At 39.6% G+C, this 27,566-nt stretch overlaps 2 protein-coding genes across 6 annotated transcripts in view; one reads left to right on the top strand and one right to left on the bottom strand.

Annotated features, from left to right (window-relative positions):
- The window catches only part of LOC121869577 (corticotropin-releasing factor receptor 1-like), a 19,858-nt gene extending 3,369 nt beyond the window's left edge, over positions 1-16,489 (top strand). For 4 of the 5 annotated variants that reach the window (XM_042371003.1, XM_042371006.1, XM_042371004.1 and 1 more), the window contains 11 exons: positions 618-980; positions 1,412-1,556; positions 1,978-2,100; positions 2,198-2,384; positions 2,751-2,865; positions 3,203-3,380; positions 3,724-3,863; positions 3,997-4,082; positions 4,644-4,746; positions 5,005-5,085; positions 5,297-7,238. In XM_042371003.1, the coding sequence (XP_042226937.1) occupies positions 618-980; positions 1,412-1,556; positions 1,978-2,100; positions 2,198-2,384; positions 2,751-2,865; positions 3,203-3,380; positions 3,724-3,863; positions 3,997-4,082; positions 4,644-4,746; positions 5,005-5,085; positions 5,297-5,449 (1,674 nt within the window). In that variant the 3' untranslated portion in view covers positions 5,450-7,238. Of the gene's footprint in view, positions 1-617; positions 981-1,411; positions 1,557-1,977; positions 2,101-2,197; positions 2,385-2,750; positions 2,866-3,202; positions 3,381-3,723; positions 3,864-3,996; positions 4,083-4,643; positions 4,747-5,004; positions 5,086-5,296; positions 7,239-14,018; positions 14,194-16,358 lie in introns of those variants that run through there. The other variant, XR_006089557.1, reaches the window with a different exon arrangement.
- On the bottom strand, positions 14,292-27,566 carry LOC121869578. Its single transcript, XM_042371007.1, has 3 exons — positions 27,346-27,566; positions 24,712-24,774; positions 14,292-16,630 (listed from the first exon to the last, which is right to left on the bottom strand). Exon 3 carries the CDS (start codon positions 16,620-16,622, stop codon positions 15,999-16,001), a length of 624 nt encoding a protein of 207 aa, XP_042226941.1. The 5' UTR covers positions 16,623-16,630; positions 24,712-24,774; positions 27,346-27,566; the 3' UTR covers positions 14,292-15,998.

Genomic DNA, 27,566 nt, shown 5'->3' with positions numbered 1-27,566 from the left:
AGTAGCTAAAACAACTATCTGTGCAGGTGGGGGTCGATATGCTCCGAAATTTTACGTGTGACTAGTGACAGCCCTCATATACCAAAATTTATCGTCGATGTTCTCATATTGTTTCCCACTAAGTATGCACAGATAGTTGTTTTAGCTACTGTACATAGTATTATAGGCTTCTCGTGGCTAATAGCCCCATAACACTGAAGTAGAGAGATCATGTATTGCTCTTGACGTTATCACGCCCCACTAGTATACAGTACTCTGGGACAAGTTTTCACGACCACGGGTAATTTTTTTGGCTCTTGTAATGTAGGTTGTGTGAATTGTAATGTCGGTTGTGAGAGTTGTTATTGGAAATGGGTTTTTAGCGGGGATAAGCTTTATTTTGCAAGTATTGTTTCTAGTCTACTGCTTGTTTAGTTTTGGTATGGTGTCTCAGTTAACACCAGACAAAATTGAAGCTAGTTTTGCATCCGTATTCTCTTCATATCACCAACCAACATTTAGAGTGGCAACTGGGAATAATATTAAGAACTTTTAGGTGCCTTCTTAGCTGGCAAGGCAGGTTCGGGAATTGCCACACCAGATATTACCTACTTACCTACAGTGAATTATTTCCCCAGGTGTTGATATGGTGGGTGAAGCTCAGTGACGGCGGATGGAGCTCTAACAACTACCCTTCGGAGGCAGTGAAGGGAGAGGACTCTGTGGTGGTCTATACTACAGGTCCCCTAGGAGAGGATGGGGATCAAAAGACTGAGCAGCATTATACCCCGAGGTCCTCATACCCCATGTGTCGTATGGGTTTCCGCATCAGGGACTACTACCCGACGCAGGACAGCTACTACCAGAACCAGACGTGTTTCTGGTGCTACCACTTCGTTCCCGCCCACAGGAGAAGCCACAACCTGCAGATCGTGCGAGAGGTGATTACCCTCGATGACAACAAGCCCAAACACCTGTATGACTACATGTTTAAGGCCGAGGTGAGTACATACATACAGACATGCAGTAAATTGTATTCAGTGGTTCAACGTTGTCAGGGTTCATTGTGACAAAGTGAATCTTGCTAATAGACCTGTAAGACTTGTACAACGATCTTACGTATTATATCTAGAGGTTCCGTCTCAAATAAGGGGTTTCAGTATCATTACCTCGCTTGGAATACTGTTGGAATCTGAGTTACACTAAGACTGTCATCAGATACTTGGTTCTTACAAAAATGGTTAGCCAGCTTTAATGATCTTTGGCGTTTCTGGTAAAATTTCCCATAAAACTCTTATACTGTATTCAGAGAAAAATATTCCTATCTTTCAATGTAGTTTTAACAAGATGTGGCTGAAGGGGAGAGGGGCTATGTTGTTAGGACCACTCGCTATGTACAGTGCACAGCCACTAACAGACACTTGGTCGACAGAACGAGACTTACCACTTCAACCCTGACTCAGAGGCGTGGGAGTACGTGGTGGAGTCCATGTTGGATGTACTGGAGGCCCACAAGGTAGAGGAATGCTGCAGGGATGCCATGACCTGCTGCCAACAAGCACTGGATGATCTTCCAGGTCAGTATATACCATGAAGTACTACTCATCTGTCTGTCACTGTTTGTGACTGAAGGTAATACCTGTATATGTTATGGACAGATTCGGTACTTTAGATGTGCATCTTGTTTATTTTGTCCTTGACCTTTGTGTAGGGTTGGCAAATACCATGGATTTTGATCAAATTTCATACAAGAGTACTACTTTACATGCTGATTAAGGATCTGGGTTCACCATTAAAAAATTCGAGTAATTAGTATTAATTAATGACCTTTGAATCAATTAAAGTTATTTGAAATATTTAAAAAGTCAGTTACGCTGTGCCAGGCTATGTCACACCTCATGAAGTTTGCAGACCCCCTGGGTGGTTCACAGCACTAGCTAAACACAATGATGTCATACTGGCTCACCTGGAGGTTGTAACATGACCTGCGTATTTCAGGTGACCCGGGGGACTGTCCGCGTACCTGGGACGGTTGGACCTGCTTCTCTGACACACCTCCTGGGAGCACTGTCACCTTCACCTGTCCACACATCGGCTACAAGGGCTACCCAGAGTGTGCAAGTGAGTATCAGCACACACACACACACACATGGTACTATAATAACATAAGTCAACATTACCATCATGATACTGAATAACTGTGTACTCCTTATTACAGTGGAGGGGAGGAAAGAGTGCTGGGAGAACGGCACCTGGGCAATAGACAGCTATGGCGTAGAGCTCACCGACTACTCCTCCTGCAGCCACAAGCAGTACCACCTGACGAACTACTACTGGGAGGCCTCCATGCATGTCCTCTCCATCTTAACTCTCCTACCTGCCATCTTCCTCATCCTCTTCTACAGGTTAGTCTGCATTACTTCCTTATCCTACCTGCCATCTTCCTTATCCTCTTCTACAGGTTAGTCTGCATTACTTCCTTATCCTACCTACCATCTTCCTCATCCTCCTACCTGCCATCTACTTCATCCTTTTCTACAGGTTAGTCTGCATTACTTCCTTATCCTACCTGCCATCTTCTCTCATCCTCTTTCTTTCAGCTCATTTTACTGGACACAAATTTGAACCCCCAAATATTTATTGGCCAATGAATCAGAAACTGATGATTTTTCTCCACTGAAGGAATAAATCATTGACAAATTCACTTATAAATGTGATGTCAACTGTAAAAGAATGCACAGTAACAGCGTTGGTCTTGGTGGTGTTTACAGACAGCTACGTATTCAGAGGATGTATCTACACCTTAATTTCTTCTTTGCCCTCCTCGGTAAAGCCTTCTTCAACCTCCTCGATGCACTTGTCCTCAGGGTACCCGAATATACTGGGGTAAGTGGCTGTGTGTGTAGAGGGGAGGGGTGGGGAAAGTGTATGTGTTGAGGGGCAAGTGTTCTGATATAATGTGTGTGTGTACAAGTATATATAGCTTTCACGTATACAGTATTAACACTAAAAGCAATCATATGTTGATAAAGCTAATAAAAATGTGTGGGTTATGATAGTCTTGGGTCTAGATTTTCATATCATATCCATGGATTTAATAAAGTTAAGTTTTGTTGGGGTAGAACACATTAGATTAGGTAAGTTAACTAAGGGTTTGTGTAGGTTCTTGGATCAGGTAGCATGGATTAGTAAGTCTCAATGTGTGTATCCTCTCACCCCTTAGACCAACACCCTAGTGGATGACAACACAGGGGGGTGTAAGTTGTTGGTGTTCCTGGCCAAGATGTTCGGCCTGGCTGTGTGGACCTGGATGTTAGCCGAGAGCATATATCTTCACCGTCTCATCGTCGCCGCCTTCAAGGGTGGGGGCAAGACTTACGTTTATCTCATTATTGGTTGGGGTAAGTGGATGCTGTTGTGTAATGCTGGTGATATTTTTTTTATTACAGTATTTTTATTTTTAAGTGGAATGAAAATATTTAGCTCAAGTTAAGCCTTTTGATTTGACTCATAAAGACGCGAAATAAGACACTGCTGTATATCTGTGTGTGTTGTGTAAATCCTTGCCATTGCCAGAAACACAATGAATGAAATAGGATGTACTGTATGTTTCATTCATACAAGTAGTGCTAGTGTATAAGATTTGTAGATACATCTCTGATCTCTAGTATGTATCAGTTATATAGCAATGAGATACATAATGTGTCAAGAGTTGGCCCTTGAACATCCTTCTCTGACCCACAGTACCGGCGGTGGTGCTGAGTGTGGTGTGGGCCGTGTGCCGTGCGGTGCTGGAGGACTACCAGTGTTGGCTGGGGGATGATGCCAACAATGCCACCAACCTTTTCCTCATCACAGAGCTACCCAAGATGTTCATAATTATTGTGAGTAAACACACTTATGTACAGTATACTTCATCTGTCGTTTAACATCCTGCAATAAAGTAATGTTAAATGCTTCTTGGATCAACATTACCATATCAAAATATTAAGCACTGTGACTCTTCATCTTCCTCAGGTGAACACTGTCCTGCTAGCTAACACAACCCGGGTCCTCCTCACCAAGCTCAGGGGCGTCAACAACGACAACTCCACCGCCACCAGGTTATTATATGAGGATTATAATACCATATAGTCACTGCCACACACACACACACACGGGGTTATTGACTATGATTTCATATTTGTAAACAGTCATTGTAACTTTAGAATTTGTTCACATTGTGGATAATCATGTTTTCTGCTACATCCTTTTCCTATGCCTGTAGTAAATTTTTAAAGGTATCTATAACTGTAGCATAATAATTCTGAAAACTACTGGTTACGTAATGTAGGTTTTACTTTTCAATCGGATACAGTATCAGTTTTTGCCAGTTCTTGCATCAGTTTATGTACAGTAACGGAAAAAAAAATGCCTGCCGATGCTCCGTCCCATCCATGAACCTGCAAATCCGAGACCTCACACAGTGTACCATCTACATATGAACCCAACAATATGTGATGTCTCGAATTCACAGGTTCATAAGTCTCAGGGTTCATGACTGGGATGGAAAACTGGCAGCCAATCATTTTTCTGTGACTGTACCACATGATACAATGTACCAGTTAATGTAGTCTATTTAAGTACCAGTTCATGTGCTGACTGTCTACCCCTCCACCACCCAGGACTGCAGTCAAGGCCACGGCATTCCTGCTCCCCATGTTTGGTCTACAGTTCTTTATCACCTTCTACATCCCATCAGAGTCCCACACCTGTACCACCATGCAGGTCATTATCTCTCACACTTTATCTTTGAATATAATTGGTTTTGTGTTGATAACTTCAGTTATGTTAGCTGAAGTTTATCCCGTGTATTTGAACTTCTTCAGGAGTGAATACAATAATTTATTGTATTGAAACAACTTCATTTGTTTAAGTCTATAAATCTTTACAGTGCTTTAATTATTAATTAATTTACAGTATTTAGGTTCAAGTGTACAGTATATAATACTTTAAATATAAATTCACTTTTTTCTTGTTTTATAGGTGTACATGTTCATAGCGATGGGTCTTGATGGGCTCCAGGGCTTCTATGTGGCCATTGTCTACTGCTTCCTCAACAAGGAGGTGAGTCAGGGAAGAGTAGGCTTAGTGGACCGAGCCATAATTTGTCTCAACCTAACCTAATGTAATTTTGCGTTCGTGAATTCTTTCAATATCGATAAATACTGTATAACCAAACCTTTGTTTTAATGTGAAATTTGGACCAGGTTCTAGGTTTAGATTTCAGGGGTTTGTGTTGCCTTGACACCTGTCTCTTAACATCTGTCTTTTTCAGGTGAAGCTACAGGTGCGTCGATCAGTGTACCACTTACGAGGTCGCATGGCCACAGAGATGGGCACTGCGACATATGACCCACGCACAGATGTCAGTCTCCTGCATAGTGGAGCTGTCAACTCTGTTGCCACCACTGCCTCTGTTGTTGACTGATGATGTCACAGCTGGCACTACTGATATCCTTTGAGTGATTGCTGAAGACCTTTCTGCTGCTGATGTTTTGTATTTATTAATGACATATGACCACCATCAACTGATGAGTTATTAATGACATTCAGTGGGTAATTAAGGACATGTCTTGACTTACTGATGGGCCAGGTGATGACCACAGTGACCTCTCCTGTCTTTTCTTTCATCTGTAGATACATGTAAACGTTCTCTGATTAATCTTTGCTGACACTTACTGACATCCTCTGGTGAATAATGACACACAAAGTCTTTGCTGACTATGTCTTCAGATACTTGCTAACATCCTTTCATTATTGCTGACACACGGGCATTTACTGACACCTGGTGACTTAAGATGGTACACTCTTGTGAGAAGTACCTTAGAGAAACACCACTAGTGGACTAAGAATGACAGCCTTTGTGTTTATGTAGTTAGAAGCCAACAGACTTTATAATGGTCTACTGATAGGTCACACATGACATGTTAGAATTCTATAGTAAACAGAAAGATGTTCTCTCTCTCTCTTTCTCTCTCTCAGCTTTTAGGTCAGGGCTCATTGTTGTGCCTGTGATGAGTCTAGTGTTTGGTCTTCCTATCAAGCAAGGAGTGTGTACATGTGAACAAGAAGTTAGGCTTCATACAAGAACCCTCCTACAGTATTTTAAGTTGGCCGATACCTCAGAAAGTAACAAGGTAACTGACAGAGATTACTTGTATGTAATGGGTAGTTGAACAGAAATTATCTTTTAAGAAATTTATATTTTGTTGTATGTTGTGTACATTTTCTTTGTAAGACAGTCTGTTTATGACCATTTTCTATAAGGTTTCATTTGTATGTAAGAAGATTTTCTGTATACCAGTTGGTTTCACTGTTATTTGAATAGCAATTGGTCAACAGATTGTCTTCAGTAGACATAACTTATTTTTATAAAAGTTGAAAACACTGATTTTTGTTACTGTATTTCGCTTGTAAAACTAATAACATTAATGAACAAAATGATGCACTGTACAGTAAATTGATGTAGAATGTCACTTTGTATACTGTGTATGCAAGTAGAAGCCATGAGCAAGTAGGGTATATCTTTTATCTTAGCCTTATCAGTTACTTCCTACACTCTTTTACACCACCTTCTTATTACTCCCCCCCCCCCTCCCATACACCTTCCGTTACCTCTTTGATCCACCTCACATAACAGCAGGGGAACAAACAATAGATAATACATAAATGCAAAGCGGTTTAGATACGTATGTTATTTTCTTTTAAGAGTTTTGTGGTGGAAGCTACTTAATAACCCTGACAGTAGAAGTACATAAAACAATATAACTTTAGTGTAATATGGTCTTCCCTGTATGAAGCTATGGGATTAAGAGAGAGAAATCAACCCCAGCCATGTTATGAGATAGGAGAAGAGTGTGTATCTCTGTAACACGTCATACAAAAAGAATGAAACTGGTCAAATAATAGGTAATTTGGTGTATTTTCAAACTGATATATATATATTTTTTTTTTTTGGGGGTGGGGGCATCAGTTAGGTCAAAGTTGGTTGATTTGCCTCTGTTGCCCCAAATGCTTCATATGTATCTTTGTTAATTGCTCGTGTAACAGTCTAGTATATGTAGTAGTTTTAACCATTATATTTTTATCATAATCTGATATTAGAATAAAGGTAACATCCCAAAGTGGCTTCAGGTATAATAGGTCCCAATCCTAACCGTTAGTTTAGGTCGTGACCTATTAAGACTGGTACCCCTTTGGCTTTAAACCAAAATAAATTATGCTTTAAGTTTTCCTTAAATATGAGTAGCTGACAGTATATTATTATTGTTACTTCATGTGGAGTACATTATTTTGTAAAGTTTCAGAAGACAATAATCAAGTTTTTTTAATGGCTAAAGACAAATTAGAATTTATTACCAGTACAGTAGTTATGATTGGCGAGGGAGGAGATGGGGGTATTCACTAGCCTAACTGCTAATTATCATAACCAGTAAAGTGAACCATTTGATCGATAAATACTTTATATACCAAGACCAAACCCAGTGCCTCCAGGAATACAAGGAGTCTGTTATACATGAACCATGCAACGGTTGATAAAGAAACTTAAGAAATTCAATATGTGGGTTAGGACAAGTGATGAGCAGGACAGTGTTATGACGGCACCAAGTTTGAGTTCTTTCTAGGTGAAATAAGCGGGCGGGCGGGCGGGTCGGTTCCGTCTCTAACAAAGCGTGTTTGGCACTTGGGCCTTCGATGTTGAGCGGCAGGAATTTGGACAGTGATTACATAAGAACATCGAGATCGCCTTCGTGACGTGAAAGTGTAAATCGATGTAGGATTTTTAATGCTAGACGCGATTGTATTTTTGAAAACTCGATTTCCACCGAGTTGGAGGTACAGCCAAGGTCACGAAGCCTATAACCACAAAATCACTGCCATATATCAAAGCTTTTATTTTACTTTTTTATTGGGTTGTGGTCACGGCTGTGATAAAGGTCAACCAGGGAGTGTAGTACTGTGATTCTAGGTAAATCAGTTCATAGTGTCATCAGTGACTGCAGAAGAGGCTGTAAATGACTAAGTGAATACATATTGGCAAGCAAGCTGGTAAGGCACCACTGCCAGCAGACCTAGTCGTGTCATAGGTGCCACAGAGACTTTAAATTTTATTTTGTTTGTGCTTTCTCAAGGACAAACTGTGTCTATACTACCACACTATCACAGGGAGATAGTGTACGCAGTAATAGCAAAAGACAACTCTATAGGCAACAGAGCACAGTCAGCACCTCCCCCCCACAACAGCAACAACCATGAATATGATATGTGATTTCTGCAGGGAGACGTCGGATATGGAGGATACAGCCCTGACCCTTACGGTGTTTAGGATGTTACAAACTGCCGTAAAGCATGAAGGCTGTTGCTGGTATTGCCCTGACTGCATAGTCAAGGTGAATGAGGCGATTGAAAGCCATAAGGGAACGAGTTCTCTAGGGACGAAAATAGATGAAGCTGGAGCCCTGCTGGTTGCCAAACTAGAGCAAGTTGGGAAAAAGATCCTTGCTAAGAATGAGGAAGTAGCCGATAGAATGGAGGTGGTTGCTAAGAGGAGTTATGCTGACGTATTAGCAGGGCCACGGGAGGGGGCGGGGAGTAATGCTGGATCAGAACAGGTTCTACAGCAGCTAAGGACTCGGAAGAAGTGTATCGAAGAAATGAAATTAACAGACTTACTGTTAGGGGAGAGGAAGAACAACAGGAACGTTTCCAGCTGATGAACAATGTAATAATTTTTGGAGTCGCGGAGGGAACACACGATAAGATGGTTTCAAAATACTTATACAGAGGTTCTGAAGATTCCATCAACCCCTCAGGATGTGAGGAGCCTGGGACAAAAGCAGGGGGATAAGCCTTGCCCCCTCAGGATCACACAAGTGAGCGAGGAAGAGAAATGGCCGGTTATTCGGCAGGCAAAAAAATTAGCAAGGAGCGAGGCATTTCAGGGTGTATTCATTCACCCAGATCGCATGGTAACGCAGAGGGAACAGCACAAGAAGCTCCTGCAGGACTTGAAGCAGAAGAAAGAGGAGTCAAGGAAGAACGGAGATGGGTGTACATGGGTTATATTCAGGGGGAGGGTAGTGGAAGCAAGTGTGCCGACACGGCCAGGGGGCAGCAGTGCACTCTCCACCCGCACTACCCCCTAACCGGGAGGCGGCACCAGCTCCCCCTACCGGACAGGAGGAGGCGAGCGCCGTGTAAACAATGACATTTCTAACCACACCCTGCAAAATACAGTGTACTTGGGAAATGCTGCAGCTTCTGAGAATGGGGGTGTTACTACTAAGAGCAGAGACGTTACCGAGAACAAATTCTGGCTTGAATGTCATGTACACTAATAGTGACACGCTTCTTGATAAGAGAGAGGAGTTTGACACACCACTGAAAGTACACCAACCAGATATTGTAGGGGTTGTAAAACTGTTGTACAAGAACAGGAGAATTGACCCAGAGGAATGTGAATTCAGTATTGCTGGATATGACTCGTTTACAAACCTTTCTCAAGAAACTTGCAAGAGGGGTGTGGTTATCTATGCTGGGCAAGACCTTAGAGCCAGCCAGGCGAGGGTACAGGGAGAGGATGTTTTTGAAGAGTCCAAGTGGTGTAAAATTAAATTAAAGGGAGGGGACTTACTTATCATCGGGCTTATCTACAGATCTCCAAACTGTGGCCCACTAATTCAAAGGAACTTAAGAGCCTTAATAGACAACGCGGCGATGCTCAACCCTAGCCACCTCCTTATCATGGGGGACTTTAACTATGGCGACATCGACTGGAGAAACGAGTCCACCCCAAATGACTTGTATAACCGTGCTACTCTTTTTGTAGAAACTCGGAGAGAGAATTTTCTGTTCCAACATGTTAGAGACCCGACACATTACAGAGGGAAGCAAACACCCAAGTCACTTGACCTCATCATAACAAACGAGGAGGGTATGGTGGCCAAACTGGAACACCTTGCCCCAATTGGCACCAGTCACCATATAGTGTTGTCATTCAGATTTAACTGTTACCTAGTTCAGGATAAGGCCAGGTCAAGGTGCAAATATTACAAGGGAAATTACAACGGGATGACGGAAGAGATGAGAGGTATCAACTGGCTTGACTCATTAAGGCACAAGAACGCAGACACTACGCTGAATATCATAACTAGTAAAGTGACCCATTTGATCGATAAATATATACCCAAGACCAAACCCAGTGCCTCTAGGAATACGAGGGGATCCCTTCACATGAACCATGCGGCGGTCGACAGAATTAAGAAGAAAACCCAGAAATTCAAGACGTGGGTTGGGTCAAACGATGAGCAAGACAGGAGGATGTATGCAAGAGCCAGAAGCCAAGCAAAGATAGAGTGTAGAAGGGCTGAAAAGGAGTTCCGGAGGCTGGTTGCAAGCGAGTTCAAGTCAAACCCAAAGGCGTATTACCGCTATGCAAAGTCGAAGTTGAAAACGCGAGTAGGAGTATCAGACCTGAGGCTTGAAGATGGTAGTTAGGCAGATTCTGACCAGGCTAAAGCTGAGGCATTGAACAGCTTCTTTTTCTCGGTGCTCACAAGAGAGGATGCAATTAACCTTCCTGCGTTTGAGGACAGACGGTTTGACACAGCACTGACCCACATTGTGTTCACAGAAGAGGGTATTAGAATTAACTATCCAGGCTAAATGTCCATAAGAGTCCCGGCCCTGACATGGTGCATCCTAGAGTGCTAAGAGAGTTGTGCAACGAGCTTGCCGAGCCCCTGAAGATCCTGTTTTGTAAATGCCTGGATGAACAAAAGGTCCCCAGTGAATGGAAAGTGGCTTATGTGAGTCCTATCTTCAAGAAGGGCGATCGTCACTCCATGAACAACTATAGACCGGTGAGCCTGACCAGCATAATATGTAAAGTACTTGAGCATATTATCAGAGATGCTGCAATGGAACATCTACTACGAAACAACCTTGTAAAGGATTGCCAACACGGTTTTATGCCGGGGCGCTCCTGCTTAACACAATTGGTCAAGGTTTTGGATATTTGGACCCATATTCTGGAACTGGGTGGTAATATCGACAATGTTTACCTAGATTTTGACAAGGCTTTCGACAGTGTACCCCACGAAAGGCTGAAAATCAAACTGGAAGGGCACGGAATTCTGGGAAATGTCCTAGCATGGATAGAAGACTTTCTACATGACCGCAAGCAGTGTGTGTTGATTAATGGCACGAAATCGTCATCCGTACCTGTCACAAGTGGTGTACCATAGGGCAGTGTGTATTTGGCCTGCTGTTGTTTGTTTGTTTGTTTCTTTCATAAATGACATGCCTGACGTTGTACACTCCTCCATACAAATGTTTGCCGATGATGCCAAGTTATTTCGGGATATCAAGAACCAAGCGGACTGTGAAGAGCTGCAGAAGGACCTCTGTGGGCTCCAGGAATGGTCCAAGGAATGACTGCTGAGATTCAATGTCCCGAAGTGTAAGAGGATGCACCTGGGGCGTACCAAAGGTAAGGAGGCGTTTCATATGTCCCAACGGGATGAAGAAACTGCACTAGTTGAGACTGAATGTGAGAAGGACCTAGGTGTGTATGTTGACAATGAGCTGGAGTTCTCGAGCCATTGCGAGAAGAAGGTAAATCAGGCAAATAAATTATTGTGTCTTATAAGAAGGTCATTCAGATATCTAGACGGCCAGTCCCTCGTAACGATCTTCAAGAGTGATGTGCTTCCCCATCTGGAGTACTGTCACCCCGTCTGGTCCCCGAGATATGCTAGGGACTGTCAGTTGGTTGAAAATGTTCAAAGGAGGGCCACCAGACTGGTGCCTGCACTTCGGCACCTCAGCCACCCTGAGAGATTGGAGCGCCTGAACTTGCCTAGCTTATACTACAGACGGGGTGACCTAGTTGAGGTGTATAAGCATCTCAGGGGGGCACTACTCTGTCGAGTGTCCTTACTTGGAGCTGGCGGACGCTCGCCCCACAAGGGGTCACAGCTCAAGATTGAAGAAGCTGTGGGTCCAGAAAACTGTGAGGGCAAACTTTTTCGGAGTGAGGGTTGTAAACTCTTGGAACAATCTACCAGAAAGTGTTGTGACGGCACCGAGTGTGAACTCTTTCAAGACAAGATTTGACCAACACTCTTGCGGGTTCAGGTACATTCAGGAGCCGGTGCATGCCCAGTACTTGCCAACAGTGCGTGACAGAAACGTGACCGATCGCCCGGGCGGCTAGCAAGCTGATCTTTTGGTGAAGAGGATAAAAGAAAAGGAAAATTAATCAGAGACGTGACCGATCGCCCAAGCGGCTAACGAGCCGATCAGTGGTGAAGAGGATAAAAGTAAAAATAGACACTGGAGCAGGTTCAGATACATTCAGGAGCCAGTACTGTACTTGACAACAGTGCATAACAGAGACGTAACAGATCGCCCAAGTGGCTAACGAGCCGATCAGTGGTGAATAGGACATGGCCAGTTGCACCCTAGCCTGTGGCTAGGGTATTAAGCAGCTATGATCAGAATGATCATTAAGCCTAGTGACGAGCATTGGCAAAGACCTTGATCCCCTCCATATTTTTCTTCTCGGATTTGCACAATTCACGTGTTGATCTGGACATTCAAAAAACCCCGGAAATCCGGCAAAAACTTAATAATCACTCCTGATCCACCTAAATGACTTATGATAAATGTGTGGAATAATCCACTTAAATAAAGTCTCTTGATTATGAAGAACAATTCATCTCTGACAATAATCATTGCAGCATTAGTAGGTACAGGTATAACCTATAATATATGATCACTAACATGAAATATGACCGGTACACAAATAATTCAGTATTGGAGTGGACTATTTACAGTACTGGAATGTGTTTCTTGAAGATTAATTATTTACCTATTTTATAGTGCATAATTAATTTATGGTAAGATTGCAGACAAAATAACAACGTTTTGAAGCTGAACTGAAATCACATAAAATTCCAGGTTTACATTTGTAAAATTCCCTGGCTTTTCCGGACCAGTAGACTCCCTGTCAATGCTAATTACTTGCCAACTATGGGTTTCCAAGGTGTGATTTAGGTGTTTTGTGTTATTCAGGAAGTACTTAATTAGTTAAAACCCCTAAATTACAATTCCGAGAGAAAAGTATATTTCGGTCAAAAAATTACGAAAGTTGTAAAGGCTTACATTTTCGGCCAAAAATTTGATTTTGCTGAAAATCTCAGTACAGTATAGGTACTCCTGAGCATGATGATTCCTAATCTATGGCCCATGATTCGATTGCAGGGTAATTAGTGGCCGTAATGATGATCAGAATAATTTTATTATATTTTTCAATGCTAATTACTCAACAACTATGGGTTTCCAAGGTGTAGTTTAGATGTTTTATTCTGGAAGTACTTAGTTAAACCCTGTGTAACCACCGCCCATGACCCCACTTGGACTTTCACAACATTAGTTACCGGGTAATTCTCAGGTGCCCACTGCTACTTAGCGGCTAATCCATCAAATAGGCCGTGCCAAACTGGGCCCATAAACTCCCACAAGTTAAAATACTTATATGGTTGACTATGTATACTTATTTCACCGTTACATTTTTGTAATTAACTTAATCTTGGGTGATGAAACAGTAACGAATTGTGGGAAGATTATTCTTTTAATAAATATCGATTTACTCCCCATAAACTGGCTGCATCTACCAGAACCAAAGGCCACATTAAATAGAATTTCTCAATCACTCCACAGGCTCCACGATCACATGGTCCGGGCCACGAGTTGCCTACCCTATATTATACAGAACATATACAAGAGCACTTGAAGGAACCTTTTAGGGGTTCTATTTGATATCAGATCGGATCATGTAAAGTGAGAAATCTTAGTAATTTAGCCTATTTTCTGTAACTGCACTGCTCTGTAAATGCCGAGTCAATAAGATTTTGAATAATGATTTTACTGAATAAATATTTATATCACTGTCTGGGGAGCTACTGATTTTATTTTTCTTATTTATCTTTTAGTTAGGGGAAGGAAGCCAGGGGTTCCTTTAACCCCCATATTGTTCCTAAGGAGATCTTTCATGAGTCTGGTATTGGCAAAAGAGGAAACCAGAGCACCCTAAGAAAACCTGTAATGCTCAGAAGGGTCAGACTGAACAACAACACCCTTCCCACACCCTGGCCACAATAGTGAGAGGTAAGAGCTCCTGTACAGCAATTTCTCAAATTTTATGAAACTCATAGAAGGAAGTAATGTAAACCATTACAGTACAGTACATATAAAGAAAAAACAAGTGGACACAAAATATTTTATTTATTATACACATTTTGACATACACTCCACATGCAATATACACCAGTGTTTCACCAGTTATCATTAAAGCATTTCACATCTAAGGATGATCATCATATCACATTTTGGGATGCAGAAATTACTGAATATTGTCATCATCATTATAAATGCACTTTTGATTATCAAAAGCTTCATCAGCATACAAAAAGCTAAGTATAATGTTACAACCTACAGGAAATTAAAAAGGATGAACATTGCTACAGAAACTATTTTGGTTCTCCAGACATTATGCTATGTTACATCATGTATCTCGAAACACATTTATGTTTGACGAGCAGCATACGTTCATGGGAATCTATACACAATGAACTTGTACAAAAAAAATAATGTACAGACAATCCTTGGTTTCCAAACATCTGGTATATGAACATACACTCATATGAACATTATATTTTGTGACCATTTTTTGGTCTTTTGAACATTTGTTCTGCTCCTAGAAATTCGTACACATGAATGCATCCATTGGACCTAAAGTAATGTACAGTACTGTACTTTACTTACTGTACAGAATTTAATTCATTCATAATTATTTAATTTGGGTACTACAGTATTTCATTTTACAAGTGCTGTAATATCAACAATATTGACACCGCTGAGCCTATAGTGACGGCCAGGGCACTCATGAGCGCACTTGATAATAATTGTACATATATCATAAAGATTTTTTTTATAAGATTTAGTATTTTCTGAATTACAACATGCTATGCGCGATGTTTGTATTTATGTGTTTTTATTTTAAAAAAATTGGGTTTTTTTACTTGTACTTTGGGATAAATGAATTGTTCATATCATAGTTTCAGTGGGATTTATTGATACAGTTTACAATCACACTAAGTTTGTAAACTGAGGACTGCTTGTACCTAAACATTTCTAAATTTGTATGTACAGTATTTGCACATAATGTTTTGGGTGATTGGTTTATGCTTTGATGAACCTGTACTCCATGGAACCTATATACTGAAAGTTTTAAATGTAAAAAGGAATCTTGTGCCACTACAAGAAATGTAATGATTAACTGGTCATTTAATGGGAGTCTTATCTTAAGGAATATGTTTTTATATTGATGATATTGCAGGAACATGTTTTTGACGAGGTAGTGTACCTTCACATGTTCAAAAAGATGCAGTAACGTAAGGCTGAAAGAATGGTAAAATCAACATGTGAAAGGTCTCGATTCCCTCACCTTAATGTACCATTAAATACTAAAGAGAGAAGCTAAAATACTGATGTCTGGGGATTTACTTGTTAAAGTATGGAATAATTGTGCCATGAAGGGGAACATTAACATAGGTATGATAATATTGGCTTGAGTACAAGAATACAGAGAAAGGATGAGTACCCTGATATTTTCAAGCTCATGAGTGTTGATGATGATGATGTATGGAGGAGTTGGTAACTGAGAAAAAGAGTATGATATGGGGGTGTTGGTGATGAGTGATGAGGCCATGAAAGGCTTTGGAAGAACTAGCAGGATCATGGTGCAGGTACTGAGTGGCTGTATCAGAGGAGTGGAGAAGGTAAGACAAACTTACATTATTCACACTCTGACTGGACTGTAAGAGTAATCTGTCAATCTCATACTCTCAGTCTAAAGATTTTTACTACCAATTTCTGTTATCACAATAGACTTGGAACATGAACATGGTTTATTAGTCAGAGACACCCTCTTCCTCTAAAACGCAGTCTGCTCCTATACCTTCATCAATGCTTATCTGCCTGTTGGCACGTGTTTTAACAACCTCTCCACTGTCCACACTTCCCCTCCCAGAGTCTGGAACTTCTGGACATTCAAGAATGCCACTGTCCTCAGGAATTGCCATCACCTTTAGCATTGACACTGATCCTTTCCTTCTCTGAACTCGCTCACATGAGGAGGGAGTATTGAATTGAGTTTCTCTCACTATTGGGGGAAGGAAAAGTTTTTTACGCAAAGATCTTGTTGGTATCTTATTATTCAGTATTATATCTCTATGAACCTTACAATCATAATCAGAATTAAATTTCTCCAGACTGTGTGAACGTCGTAATGATGAGCTGATCTTGAGACCAGCACCAAGACATTGAGGAGAAAACGGAAGGATAGGCGACTTGCGCTTGGGTATGGATGGCGGTGTATTGCTGCTGTTGACATAGACCACAGCTGTGGTCGTATCTGGATCCTCACGAACAGTGTCCAGAATACTCGGGGCAGACACTCTGCGTGCAGGCTGTTGAAGATGTGGGATAATTGCTGGAGCTTCCATGTCAGAATCAGGATCATCACCACTGCCCATAACTGCTCCTGATGAACAGAAATCATAATTAGCAACCATAATTTTCCAAATGTACAGTCGGTCAAATTAATGTTATAGTCACACATATTTGAAAGGGTTATATGTAAGTTAGATCCATTTCTAAAAGACCCAGCCTGACCCTTATGATCAAATACAACAAAGCCTTTGACGTATCAGATTAAGTTGGTTGGTTATTTCACTAGTCAACATATGCTTATCTCACTTGTTCATCTCACTGTGGGTTGAGTTATGTCATAAGATCAGACAGCTTAACATAGACCTTTGATATCATGTGGTGGTTAAAGCTGATGTTCCAGCTGAGTCTATAGTCTTAGGTGATTAAAAGCAGCTCTAAGACACCAAGGCTGCTCTAAAACAGGTGTACTAAGAGTATAGTCTTGCTTTATAGCATCTTTTGGACACCAAGACTATAGTCTTGATGTACATCAAGACTATAGACTTGGTGTACTAAGAGTATAGCCTTGGTACACCAAGACTATACTCTAAGTATATCAAGACTATAGTCTTGATGTACACCAAGACTATAGTCTTGATATGCTTAGAGTATAGTCTTGGTGTACCAAGACTATAGTCTTGGTGTATTAAGAGTATAGTCTTGGTGTGCCAAGGCTATACTCTTAGTACACCAAGGCTATACTCTTAGTACATCAAGACTATAGCCTTGGTGTACTAAGAGTATAACCTTGGTCCACCAAGACTATAGTCTTGATATACTTAGACTATACTCTTAGTACATCAAGACTATAGTCTTGATATACTTAGAGTATAGTCTTGGTGTACCAAGGCTATACTCTTAGTACACCAAGGCTATAGTCTTGGTGTACCAAGGCTATACTCTTAGTACACCAAGACTATAGTCTTGGTGTATTAAGAGTATAGTCTTGGTATGCCAAGGCTATACTCTTAGTACACCAAGACTATAGTCTTGGGGTACTAAGAGTACCCCAAGACTATAGCCTTGGTGTATAGCTGGTACACCAGACTATATACTGAATATATCAAGACTATAGTCTTGAAAACTAAAGTATAGTCTTGGTGTACCAAAATACTCTATAGTACACCAAGACTATAGTCTTGGTGTACCAAGACTATAACCTTAGTACACCAGACTATATTCAAGTATATCAAGACTATAGTCTTGATATGCTTAAATATAGTCTTGATTTACATCAGACTATAGTCTTGGTGTATTAAGAGCTATAGTCTTGGTGTGCCAAGCTATATAGTCTTAACACCAAGATTATACTCTAAGTATATCAAGACTATATCTTGATTGTACTAAGAGTATAGTCTTGATGTACATCAAGACTATAGTCTTGGTGTACTAAGAGTATAGTCTTGATGTACATCAAGACTATGGTCTAATTGTACTAGAGTATAGCCTTGGTACACCAAGCTATACAAATTATATCAAGACTATAGTCTTGATATGCTTAGAATATAGTCTTGGTGTACCAAGACCTAATGTATTTGAAGTATAGTCTTGGTGTGCCAAGGCATACTCTTAGTACAGGCTTCTCTCTTAGTATCAAGACTATAGCCTTGGTGTACTAAGAGTATAACCTTGGTCCACCAAGACTATAGTCTTGATATACTTAGAGTATAATCTTGGTGTACCAAGACTATATAGTCTTGGTACACCAAGACTATACTCTTAGTACATCAAGACTATAGTCTTGATATACTTAGGTATGGTGAGGCTATACTCTTAATTCAAGACTATAGTCTTGGTGCTAAGGTGGTCCTAGGCCTATGTGATATAGGTATAATCTTGGTGTACCAAGACTATATAGTCTTGGTCACCAAGACTATACTCTTAGTACATCAAGACTATAGTCTTGGTGTACTTGAACTATACTCTTATTACACCAAGACTATAGTCTTGGTGTATTAGAGAATATAGTTGAGCAGCTATAGCTATACTCTTAATTACACAGACTATAGTCTTGGGGTACTAAGAGTACCCAAGACTATAGCGGTGTACTAAGAGTATAGCCTTGGTACACCAAGACTTAACCTAAGTATATCAAGACTATAGTCTTGATGTACTAAAATTAGTCTTGGTGTACCAAGACTATATAATCTTGGTACCAAGATAACAGTACGCAAAGACTATATAGTCTTGATGTACATCAAGACTATACTCTAAGCATATCAAGACTATAGTCTTGATATACTTAGAAATAGTCTTGGTGTACTAAGGCTATAGTCTTGGTACACCAAGACTATAGTCTTGGTGTAATAAGAGTATAGTCTTGGTGCAGGAACTCTCGTACAAATAGTCTTAGGGCTAAGAGTACCCCAAGACTATAGCCTTGGTGTACTAAGGTATAGCAGCAACACCAAGACTATACTCTAAGTATATCAAGACTATAGTCTTGATGTACAAGTATAGTCTTGGTGTACCAAGACTATAGTCTTGTGCACCAAGACTATAGTCTTGGTGTACCAAGACTATAGCCTTAGTACACCAAGACTATACTCTAAGCATATCAAGACTATAGTCTTGATATGCTGAAGTATAGTCTTGATGTACATCAAGACTATAGTCTTGATGGCCAAGACTATAGTCTTGGTGTACCAAGACTATATAGTCTTGGTACACCAAGACTATAGCCTTGGTGTACTAAGAGTATAGCCTTGGTACACCAAGACTATACTCTAAGTATATCAAGACTATAGTCTTGATATGCTTAGAGTATAGTCTTGATGTACATCAAGACTATAGTCTTGGTGTATTAAGAGTATAGTCTTGGTGTACCAAGACTATATAGTCTTGGTACACCAAGATTATACTCTAAGTATATCAAGACTATAGTCTTGGTGTACTAAGAGTATAGTCTTGATGTACATCAAGACTATAGTCTTGGTGTACTAAGAGTATAGCCTTGGTACACCAAGACTACTGTATATCAAGACTATAGTCTTGATATGCTTAGAGTATAGTCTTGGTGTGCCAAGGCTATACTCTTAATACACCAACTATACTCTTAGTACATCAAGACTATAGCCTTGGTGTACTAAGAGTATAACATGATCCACAGACTATAGTCTTGATATACTTAGAGTATAATTGTACCAAGACTATATAGTCTTAGTACCAAGACCTCTTAATTGCATCAAGACTATAGTCTTGATATACTTAGAGTATAGTCTTGGTGTACCAAGGCTATACTCTTAGTACACCAAGACTATAGTCTTGGTGTACTAAGAGTATAACCTTGGTCCACCAAGACTATAGTCTTGATATACTTAGAGTATAATCTTGGTGTACCAAGACTATATAGTCTTGGTACACCAAGACTATACTCTTAGTACATCAAGACTATAGTCTTGATATACTTAGAGTATAGTCTTGGTGTACCAAGGCTATACTCTTAGTACACCAAGACTATAGTCTTGGTTATTATTAAGAGTATAGTCTTGGTATGCAAGGCTATACTCTTAATTACACCAAGACTATAGTCTTGGGTACTAAGTACCCAGACTATAGCTTGTGCTAAGGTATAGCCTTGGTACACCAAGACTATACTCTAAGTATATCAAGACTATAGTCTTGATGTACTAAGAGTATAGTCTTGGTGTACCAAGACTATATAGTCTTGGTACACCAAGACTATAGCCTTGGTACACCAAGACTATATAGTCTTGATGTACATCAAGACTATACTCTAAGCATATCAAGACTATAGTCTTGATATACTTAGAGTATAGTCTTGGTGTACTAAGGCTATAGTCTTGGTACACCAAGACTATAGTCTTGGTGTACCAAGACTATATAGTCTTGGTACACCAAGACTATACTCTTAGTACATCAAGACTATAGTCTTGATATACTTAGAATATAGTCTTGGTGTACCAAACTATATCCTAGTACACCAAGGCTATAGTCTTGGGTACTCTTAGTACCCAAGACTATAGTCTTGGTGTACTAAATTAACCTTAGCACACCAGACTATACTCTTAATACACCAAGACTATAGTCTTGGTACACCAAGACTATACTCTAAATATCAAGACTATAGTCTTGATATACTTGAAGTATAGTCTTATTGTACCAAACTGCTCTCTTAATACCAAGACTATAGTCTTGATGTACATCAAGACTATACTCTTAGTACACCAAGACTATAGTCTTGATATACTTAGAGTATAATCTTGGTGTACCAAGACTATATAGTCTTGGTACACCAAGACTATACTCCTAGTACATCAAGACTATAGTCTTGATATACTTAGAGTATAGTCTTGGTGTACCAAGGCTATACTCTTAGTACACCAAGGCTATAGTCTTGGTGTACCAAGACTATAGCCTTAGTACACCAGATATACTCTAATATAAGACTATAGTCTTGATGTACTAAGAGTATAGTTTGATGTACATCAAGACTATAGTCTTGGTGTACTAAGAGTATAATCTTGATAGTACATCAAGACTATAGTCTTGATTGTACTAAGAGTATAGCCTTGGTACACCAAGACTATACTCTAAGTATATCAAGACTATAGTCTTGATATGCTTAGAGTATAGTCTTAGTGTACCAAGACTATCTTAATTGTATTAAAGTATAGTCTTGGTGTGCAGGCATATTAACAAGGCTATACTCTTAGTACATCAGACTATAGCCTTGGTGTACTAAAGTATAACCTTGTCCAAGACTATAGTCTTGATATACTTAGGTATAATCTTGGTGCCAAGACTATATAGTCTTGGTACACCAAGACTATACTCTTAGTACATCAAGACTATATATACTGAATATAGTCTTGGTGTGCAAGGCTATACTCTTAGTACACCAAGACTATAGTCTTGATATACTTAGGTATAGTCTTGGTACTTAGCTGCTCTTATGCACAAGGCTATAGTCTTTGTGCAAGACTATATAGTTGGTACACCAGATTATACTCTAAGTATATCAAGACTATAGTTGTGTACTAAGTATAGTCTTGAGTACATCAAGACTATAGTCTTGTGTACTAAGTATATATTATTATCAAGACTATAGTCTTGGTGTACTAAGAGTATAGCCTTGGTACACCAAGACTATCTTAGTATATCAAGACTAATGATATGTAAATATATCTGGTGCCAAGACTATAGTCTTAATATATTAGAGTATAGTCTTGGTGTGCCAAGGCTATACTCTTGCAGCTATACTCTTAGTACATCAAGACTATAGCCTTGGTGTACTAAGAGTATAACCTTAGTCCACCAAGACTATAGTCTTGATATACTTAGAGTATAATCTTGGTGTAAGACTCTATATCTTGGTCACCCAAACTACTTAGTACATCAAGACTATAGTCTTGGTGTACCAGACTATATACTAGTACACCAAGACTATAGTCTTGGTGTATTAGAGTATAATGGTATGCCAGACTACTCTTAGTACACCAAGACTATAGTCTTGGGTACTAAGAGTACCCAAGACTACAGTTGTGCTAAGGTATAGCCTTGGTACACAAGACTATACTCTAAGTATATCAGACATGTCTTGATGTACTAAGAGTATAGTCTTGGTGTACCAAGACTATATAGTCTATTGCCACCAAGACTATAGCCTTAGTACACAAGACTATATAGTCTTGATGTACATCAAGACTACTCTAAGCATATCAAGACTATAGTCTTGATATACTTGAAAATATTATACAGCTATCTTAGTACACAGACATAGTCTTGGTGTGCCAAGACTATATAGTCTTAGTACACCAAGACTATACTCTTATACATCAAGACTATAGTCTTGATATACTAGAGTATAGTCTTGGTGTACCAAACTATACTCTTAATACACCAAGGCTATAGTCTTGGTCTACCAAGACTATAGTCTTGGTGTACTAAGAGTATAGCCTTGGCATACCAAGACTATACTCTTAATACACCAAGACTATAGTCTTGATATACTTAGAGTATAATCTTGGTGTACCAAGACTATATAGTCTTGGTACACCAAGGCTATACTCTTAGCTCAAACATAGTCTTGGTGTACTAAACTATATAGTCTTGGTACACCAAGACTATAGCCTTGGTACACCAAGACTATAGTCTTGATGTACATCAAGACTATACTCTAAGCATATCAAGACTATAGTCTTGATATACTTAGAGTATAGTCTTGGTGTACCAAGGCTATACTCTTAGTACACCAAGGCTATAGTCTTGGTGTACCAAGGCTATACTCTTAGTACAGCTAAGTCTTGGTGTACTAGGCTATAATCTTGTACACCAAGACTATAGTCTGGTATACTAAGAGTATAACACTCTAACTACTGTAATACACCAGACTATAGTCTTGTTACTAAGTATAAATTGGTGTACCAAGACTATATGTCTTGGTACACCAAGACTATACTCTTATTACACCAGGCTATAGTCCTGGTGTCCTAGACTAGTCTTGGTACCAAGACTATAGCCTGGTACACCAAGACTATAGTCTTGATGTACATCAGACTATACTTACAGCATATCAAGACTATAGTCTTGATATACTTAGAAATATAATCTTGGTGACCAAGGCTACACTTAGTACACCAAGGCTATAGTCTTGGTGTACAGAATACTCTTAGTACTCAAGACTATAGTCTTGGTGCACTAGGCTATAGTCTTGGTACCAAGACTATAGCCTAATTAATAAAATATAACTTGACCTGAACTATACTCTAAGTATATCAAGACTATAGTCTTGATGTACTAAGAGTATAGCCTTGGTACACCAAGATTATATATTTATTCTATTTCTATTGTTTTTATGTACTTACACGTGTTCATGCCATAATTACACGTTTCCATAATTACACGAATAAACCTGGTTGCTGTTCACAGACTTTTATTATGTCCAAATGAAAGGTTCGTCCAGTACAATGTGTAAACACTGTAGTTAATACATTGCTTGTGCTCTTGTTATGCAAACTTACAAGTTAGTAGAATTACTGTAGTACAGCCAGCAACTTGGAAATGCAAGCGAGGATCAAGAATTCCCCTTTCATTTGTTATGTCATGTAACCGAATACGACCTGTCAGCTTGGAATGAAGAAATAGACACTTGACACCTGTAGTACATCATGCACTACTCACATTCCTTCATTGCTTGATTATATATCAACGGCACTTGACACTAGTACTGCATGCAGGAAGACCAGACAACATGGTAAAAAAAAAGCATTCTCAACATCAAAACCATGCTTCACACGTGGTACAGCTGTAGAAATGTGTTCTCCCTGTTGTAACCTCTGTCTTCAAACGGCCAACCTATAAATTTTGTGACTGCAAACCTATCCACCAATCATGTCCATCATTACATGACCAATACCTATTCATTCATAAACAGTGATGTAGGAACACCTTTCTTCAACTGTACCAAAGCATAAAATGAAAGATTAATTAATAAAAATCTTTGCTTAATTTCAATACTAATACCCATATAAAACTTTTCTTCTATAATACATAACAGCACTGTATTACACTGCCTCTCACACAATCTACTCATTTTAAGTCACATTAAGTAAGACTACAGTAAGTACAGGGAGCTAAACTACATCACACCAGAGGTACCGGTTTTAGGTGGCTGAAACACAGGTTACTGCTCAGTGGTCCAACACATCATAATCCAGTACAATTATCATATTCCAGGGGAGTGATGGCAGCATTGAAACACACTTGACGAGAAAATTACCGCTACTTGTATTGCAAACCTGTCAAAGGATAACATGCAAATATCATGTTGATATTATATAAAAAAATTGTGGAGTGTAGTACCTCTATTGGAGAGTAAAAATTTGCAGAAATGGCAGAGGTGGCAATAAGGATGCTGTGAACACTGGGACATACCAACAAGATTGAGAAACTCAACAAGATAAAGAAAACCACAGAAGTTCAAATTTGTAATGCTGGAAAAAATATATCAGCATGCATCAATAAGAACATGAAGCCAGGTAGTTGTGAACAAATCTGAGGTGGGTTGAGGCAACACAAAGAATGGACACACCAGGTGCTTATAGCTCAATACAAGACACATCAGGTGGGTTTATGCATAAAACAGAACACACCAGGCAGGTTAAAACACACCTGACGTACCTGGTTGCCCACCCCGCTTAGAAAGTGTTGGAGAAAGTTCGTACAAACAGCAATCTGGAAGTAGAAGCTAAGCTCTGAACCTTTGCCAGATGGGACTCTACATGCTCAGTGTGACCCATAAAACTTTTCTACACTATACAGTATTTGTTGTAAACACTCAAAACATAACCAACCCTGGGTCATCAACCAAATTGTTCACATTCAGTATTAAGTCCTCTGCTTGATGAGGTAAAAAAAATAAGTTAATTTACCCAGGTTGATGGAACAAACATACCTTTGTCTTCCAGGAAGTGAGAACAGTAAAGTCCAAAGAAAAGTTATACACTGGAAAACTGCTATTAACTTTAGGATAATATACAACAAGAGTGATAAATGTCTCGCTACTAAATACTCTATATACACAGTAGGTGTTTAGAATAGGAGTGACGAACTTACCACCCCCTTTGTTTAATGATTTTTTTCCTTAGCTCCAAGTTTCAACCCGTATAGGACAATTCGTCAACTGACTCTTCTTCATGTCGTAAATTCAGTGTGTTTATCTGTTCTAGACAGATAATACATAATATATTATTTCTCACCTAATGAATCTATCTGTCTCATCTCCCTGAATATGGGCAACCACCAATCATCTTTTACCTTAGTCACACATATGGTAACAGCTTTATTTGTAAGAAGGCACTATACTAACATGTCTTGCGCAATAATTACTGTAATAAATTTAGATAAATAATAAGGGAGGGGGGGGGGACTCACTAGATATACAGAAATACAAGCAGTGATTTAGGCAGTGTTCATCATATCTGTCATTAGCATATGTACTTGAAACTAAAGATAAAACTGCTTATGAGATTTGTAAACTACTACTCTAATTACAAGACAGTCCTTAGCCTCCAGTAAACAAGGAGAAAGGGTCCCTGAAAGACAAATGACTCTCGTGAAAACACAACTAGAATAGAATTTGGACAAAATTGAATGAGGTGGAAACAAAACTGACTGGGTCAAAGAGGAGCCATTAGAATAGTGACAACCCATAACTGCCTCAAGATTTGATACAACTTTAAGTATCTAGTATTGAAAATAGGAGGAAAAAGAAATCAGATCCCATGTATTCCTGTTCTGGATATCACCCCTCTTATTCAACAATAAAACAAATTCATCATTCAAAAGTCCAGTGACAAGAATCAAAGAGTACAGACTTTTTTTCTTCTGGGGAATAGGCCACCTGGGCACAGGTCATCGACCCACAATGGGGCCTATATGACACAGTTCAGTTCCCCAACAGGGCATCTTCTTTTACGAAAGTTCCAGTAATATGGATGTCATCTATTGTACACATGACCTTCAATGCTAGGTTGAATATTCTTCTCTAATTTCCCGTAAGTGAAGAGATCTAGATAAACCCTAAATTTTGGCACATGCCACAGCTGACCAGTAATCAATAAAAAAAAATAGGATACTCCTCTCCCTTGTAATGGAGAAATAAGAATGAAATATATAGTAACTTCAAGTTAACATGCAAACCCAACATAAAGGGTGACTCAGATCCCGTTGTGGATTCGTTTGAACTGTGCCCGGGTGGGCTAATTCCCGTAAAAAAAAAAAAAATCAAAAGGTGGAAACTCCTACCAATATTAGAGAATACAGCATCTGTACAAAGCATCAAGATGCTCTCCAAAAGCTGCCAAGCTACAAATAAAGACAACTAGTACAAAGCTGTACTGTATCTCCTTGACTCCCACTGTCTCTGAGACTGGTTCCAAAAGACCAATTCATTCTAAAACTACACTTCATGGAAAGTCACAAACAACAGAGAAGTTCTCAAGCAAACCTCAGTTATATTGTGTAACCCCTAGCTGGGGAACTCCCCCTCCAAGATAAGTTTAGTAAGTAAGATAATATCCAGATGAGCACATCCCAAGTTCCAAAAACATTAAAATACTTCCCACACACACTAGATATAAGGTCCCCTGAGCTTTAGGGTGGAAAAAATAAATAAAAAAATGATATATACTGTATATATATATATATTCACTTAACAAACGACAGGATCAGGTACACACAATTCTCTCATCAGCAACCTGGACCAATCTTTCCTGTGCTCTGTAATATTCTAGCATTTTTTGATTTGTAAGAGTCTAAATGGACCATGTGGCACTGTATGACTGACTAAATTAGCAGAATTCCTTGATTTCTCCAAGGAATACAAAAGTGCAACAGACAAGAGATTGCAGGACCAGAGTTTCTCAACATATAAATGATGAAGGAAGACAAGAATAAGTGTCAAATCATTTTCCCTTGCCACAGACAAAATATCTGACACGGAATGTTTTAAACCGTTGATGTTGTAAGATGAACACAATAAAGTCACTTGCCCATCCAGCTGCTCTCATAGGCCGGTGACAAGAGTGAGGTAACAGCACTCTGGTGTAAAGTAAGTAGCAATGGGTCTGTGGGAGTAACTAGAGCACCAGGAACAATGATCCTACATCCCTGTGACTGTACTGCAGTGCTCTGAGTTCTTTGGTAACATGATTATAGTTTATGGTTTTGCCGGCTGAACACATGGGCCCTGAAACTGCGGAAAATATACAAATATAAACAGACCATGAAAAACTCTCAACTTACCAGAATCTTGTGACGGTTTTCTGACATTAATGTTGTAACTCTGTGATGGTATGATGTCATAGTCAGCCAGGAGCAGGAGAGAAGGTACTGCTGGGTTGGCAAGAGTACCAGAGATTGTTTTGATGGGTACTGTTAGAAGACCTGGACTGGGGGCCGTCAGAGACACGTGTTGCAGTTCCTCGTGTTCGCGCTGACGCAGAGATGAAAGAATCCAGTACGCT

The sequence above is a fragment of the Homarus americanus genome, unplaced genomic scaffold, assembly GCF_018991925.1.
Source record: "Homarus americanus isolate GMGI-L3 unplaced genomic scaffold, GMGI_Hamer_2.0 scaffold23578, whole genome shotgun sequence".
Taxonomy (NCBI): domain Eukaryota; kingdom Metazoa; phylum Arthropoda; class Malacostraca; order Decapoda; family Nephropidae; genus Homarus; species Homarus americanus.
Note: the sequence above shows the minus strand (reverse complement) of the source record. Positions and strands in the feature narration are given on the sequence as shown.

Coding starts and splice junctions, on each gene's coding strand:
- LOC121869578 (XM_042371007.1), bottom strand. CDS start 16,622: ATGGGCAGTGGTGATGATCCTGATTCTGACATGGAAGCTCCAGCAATT.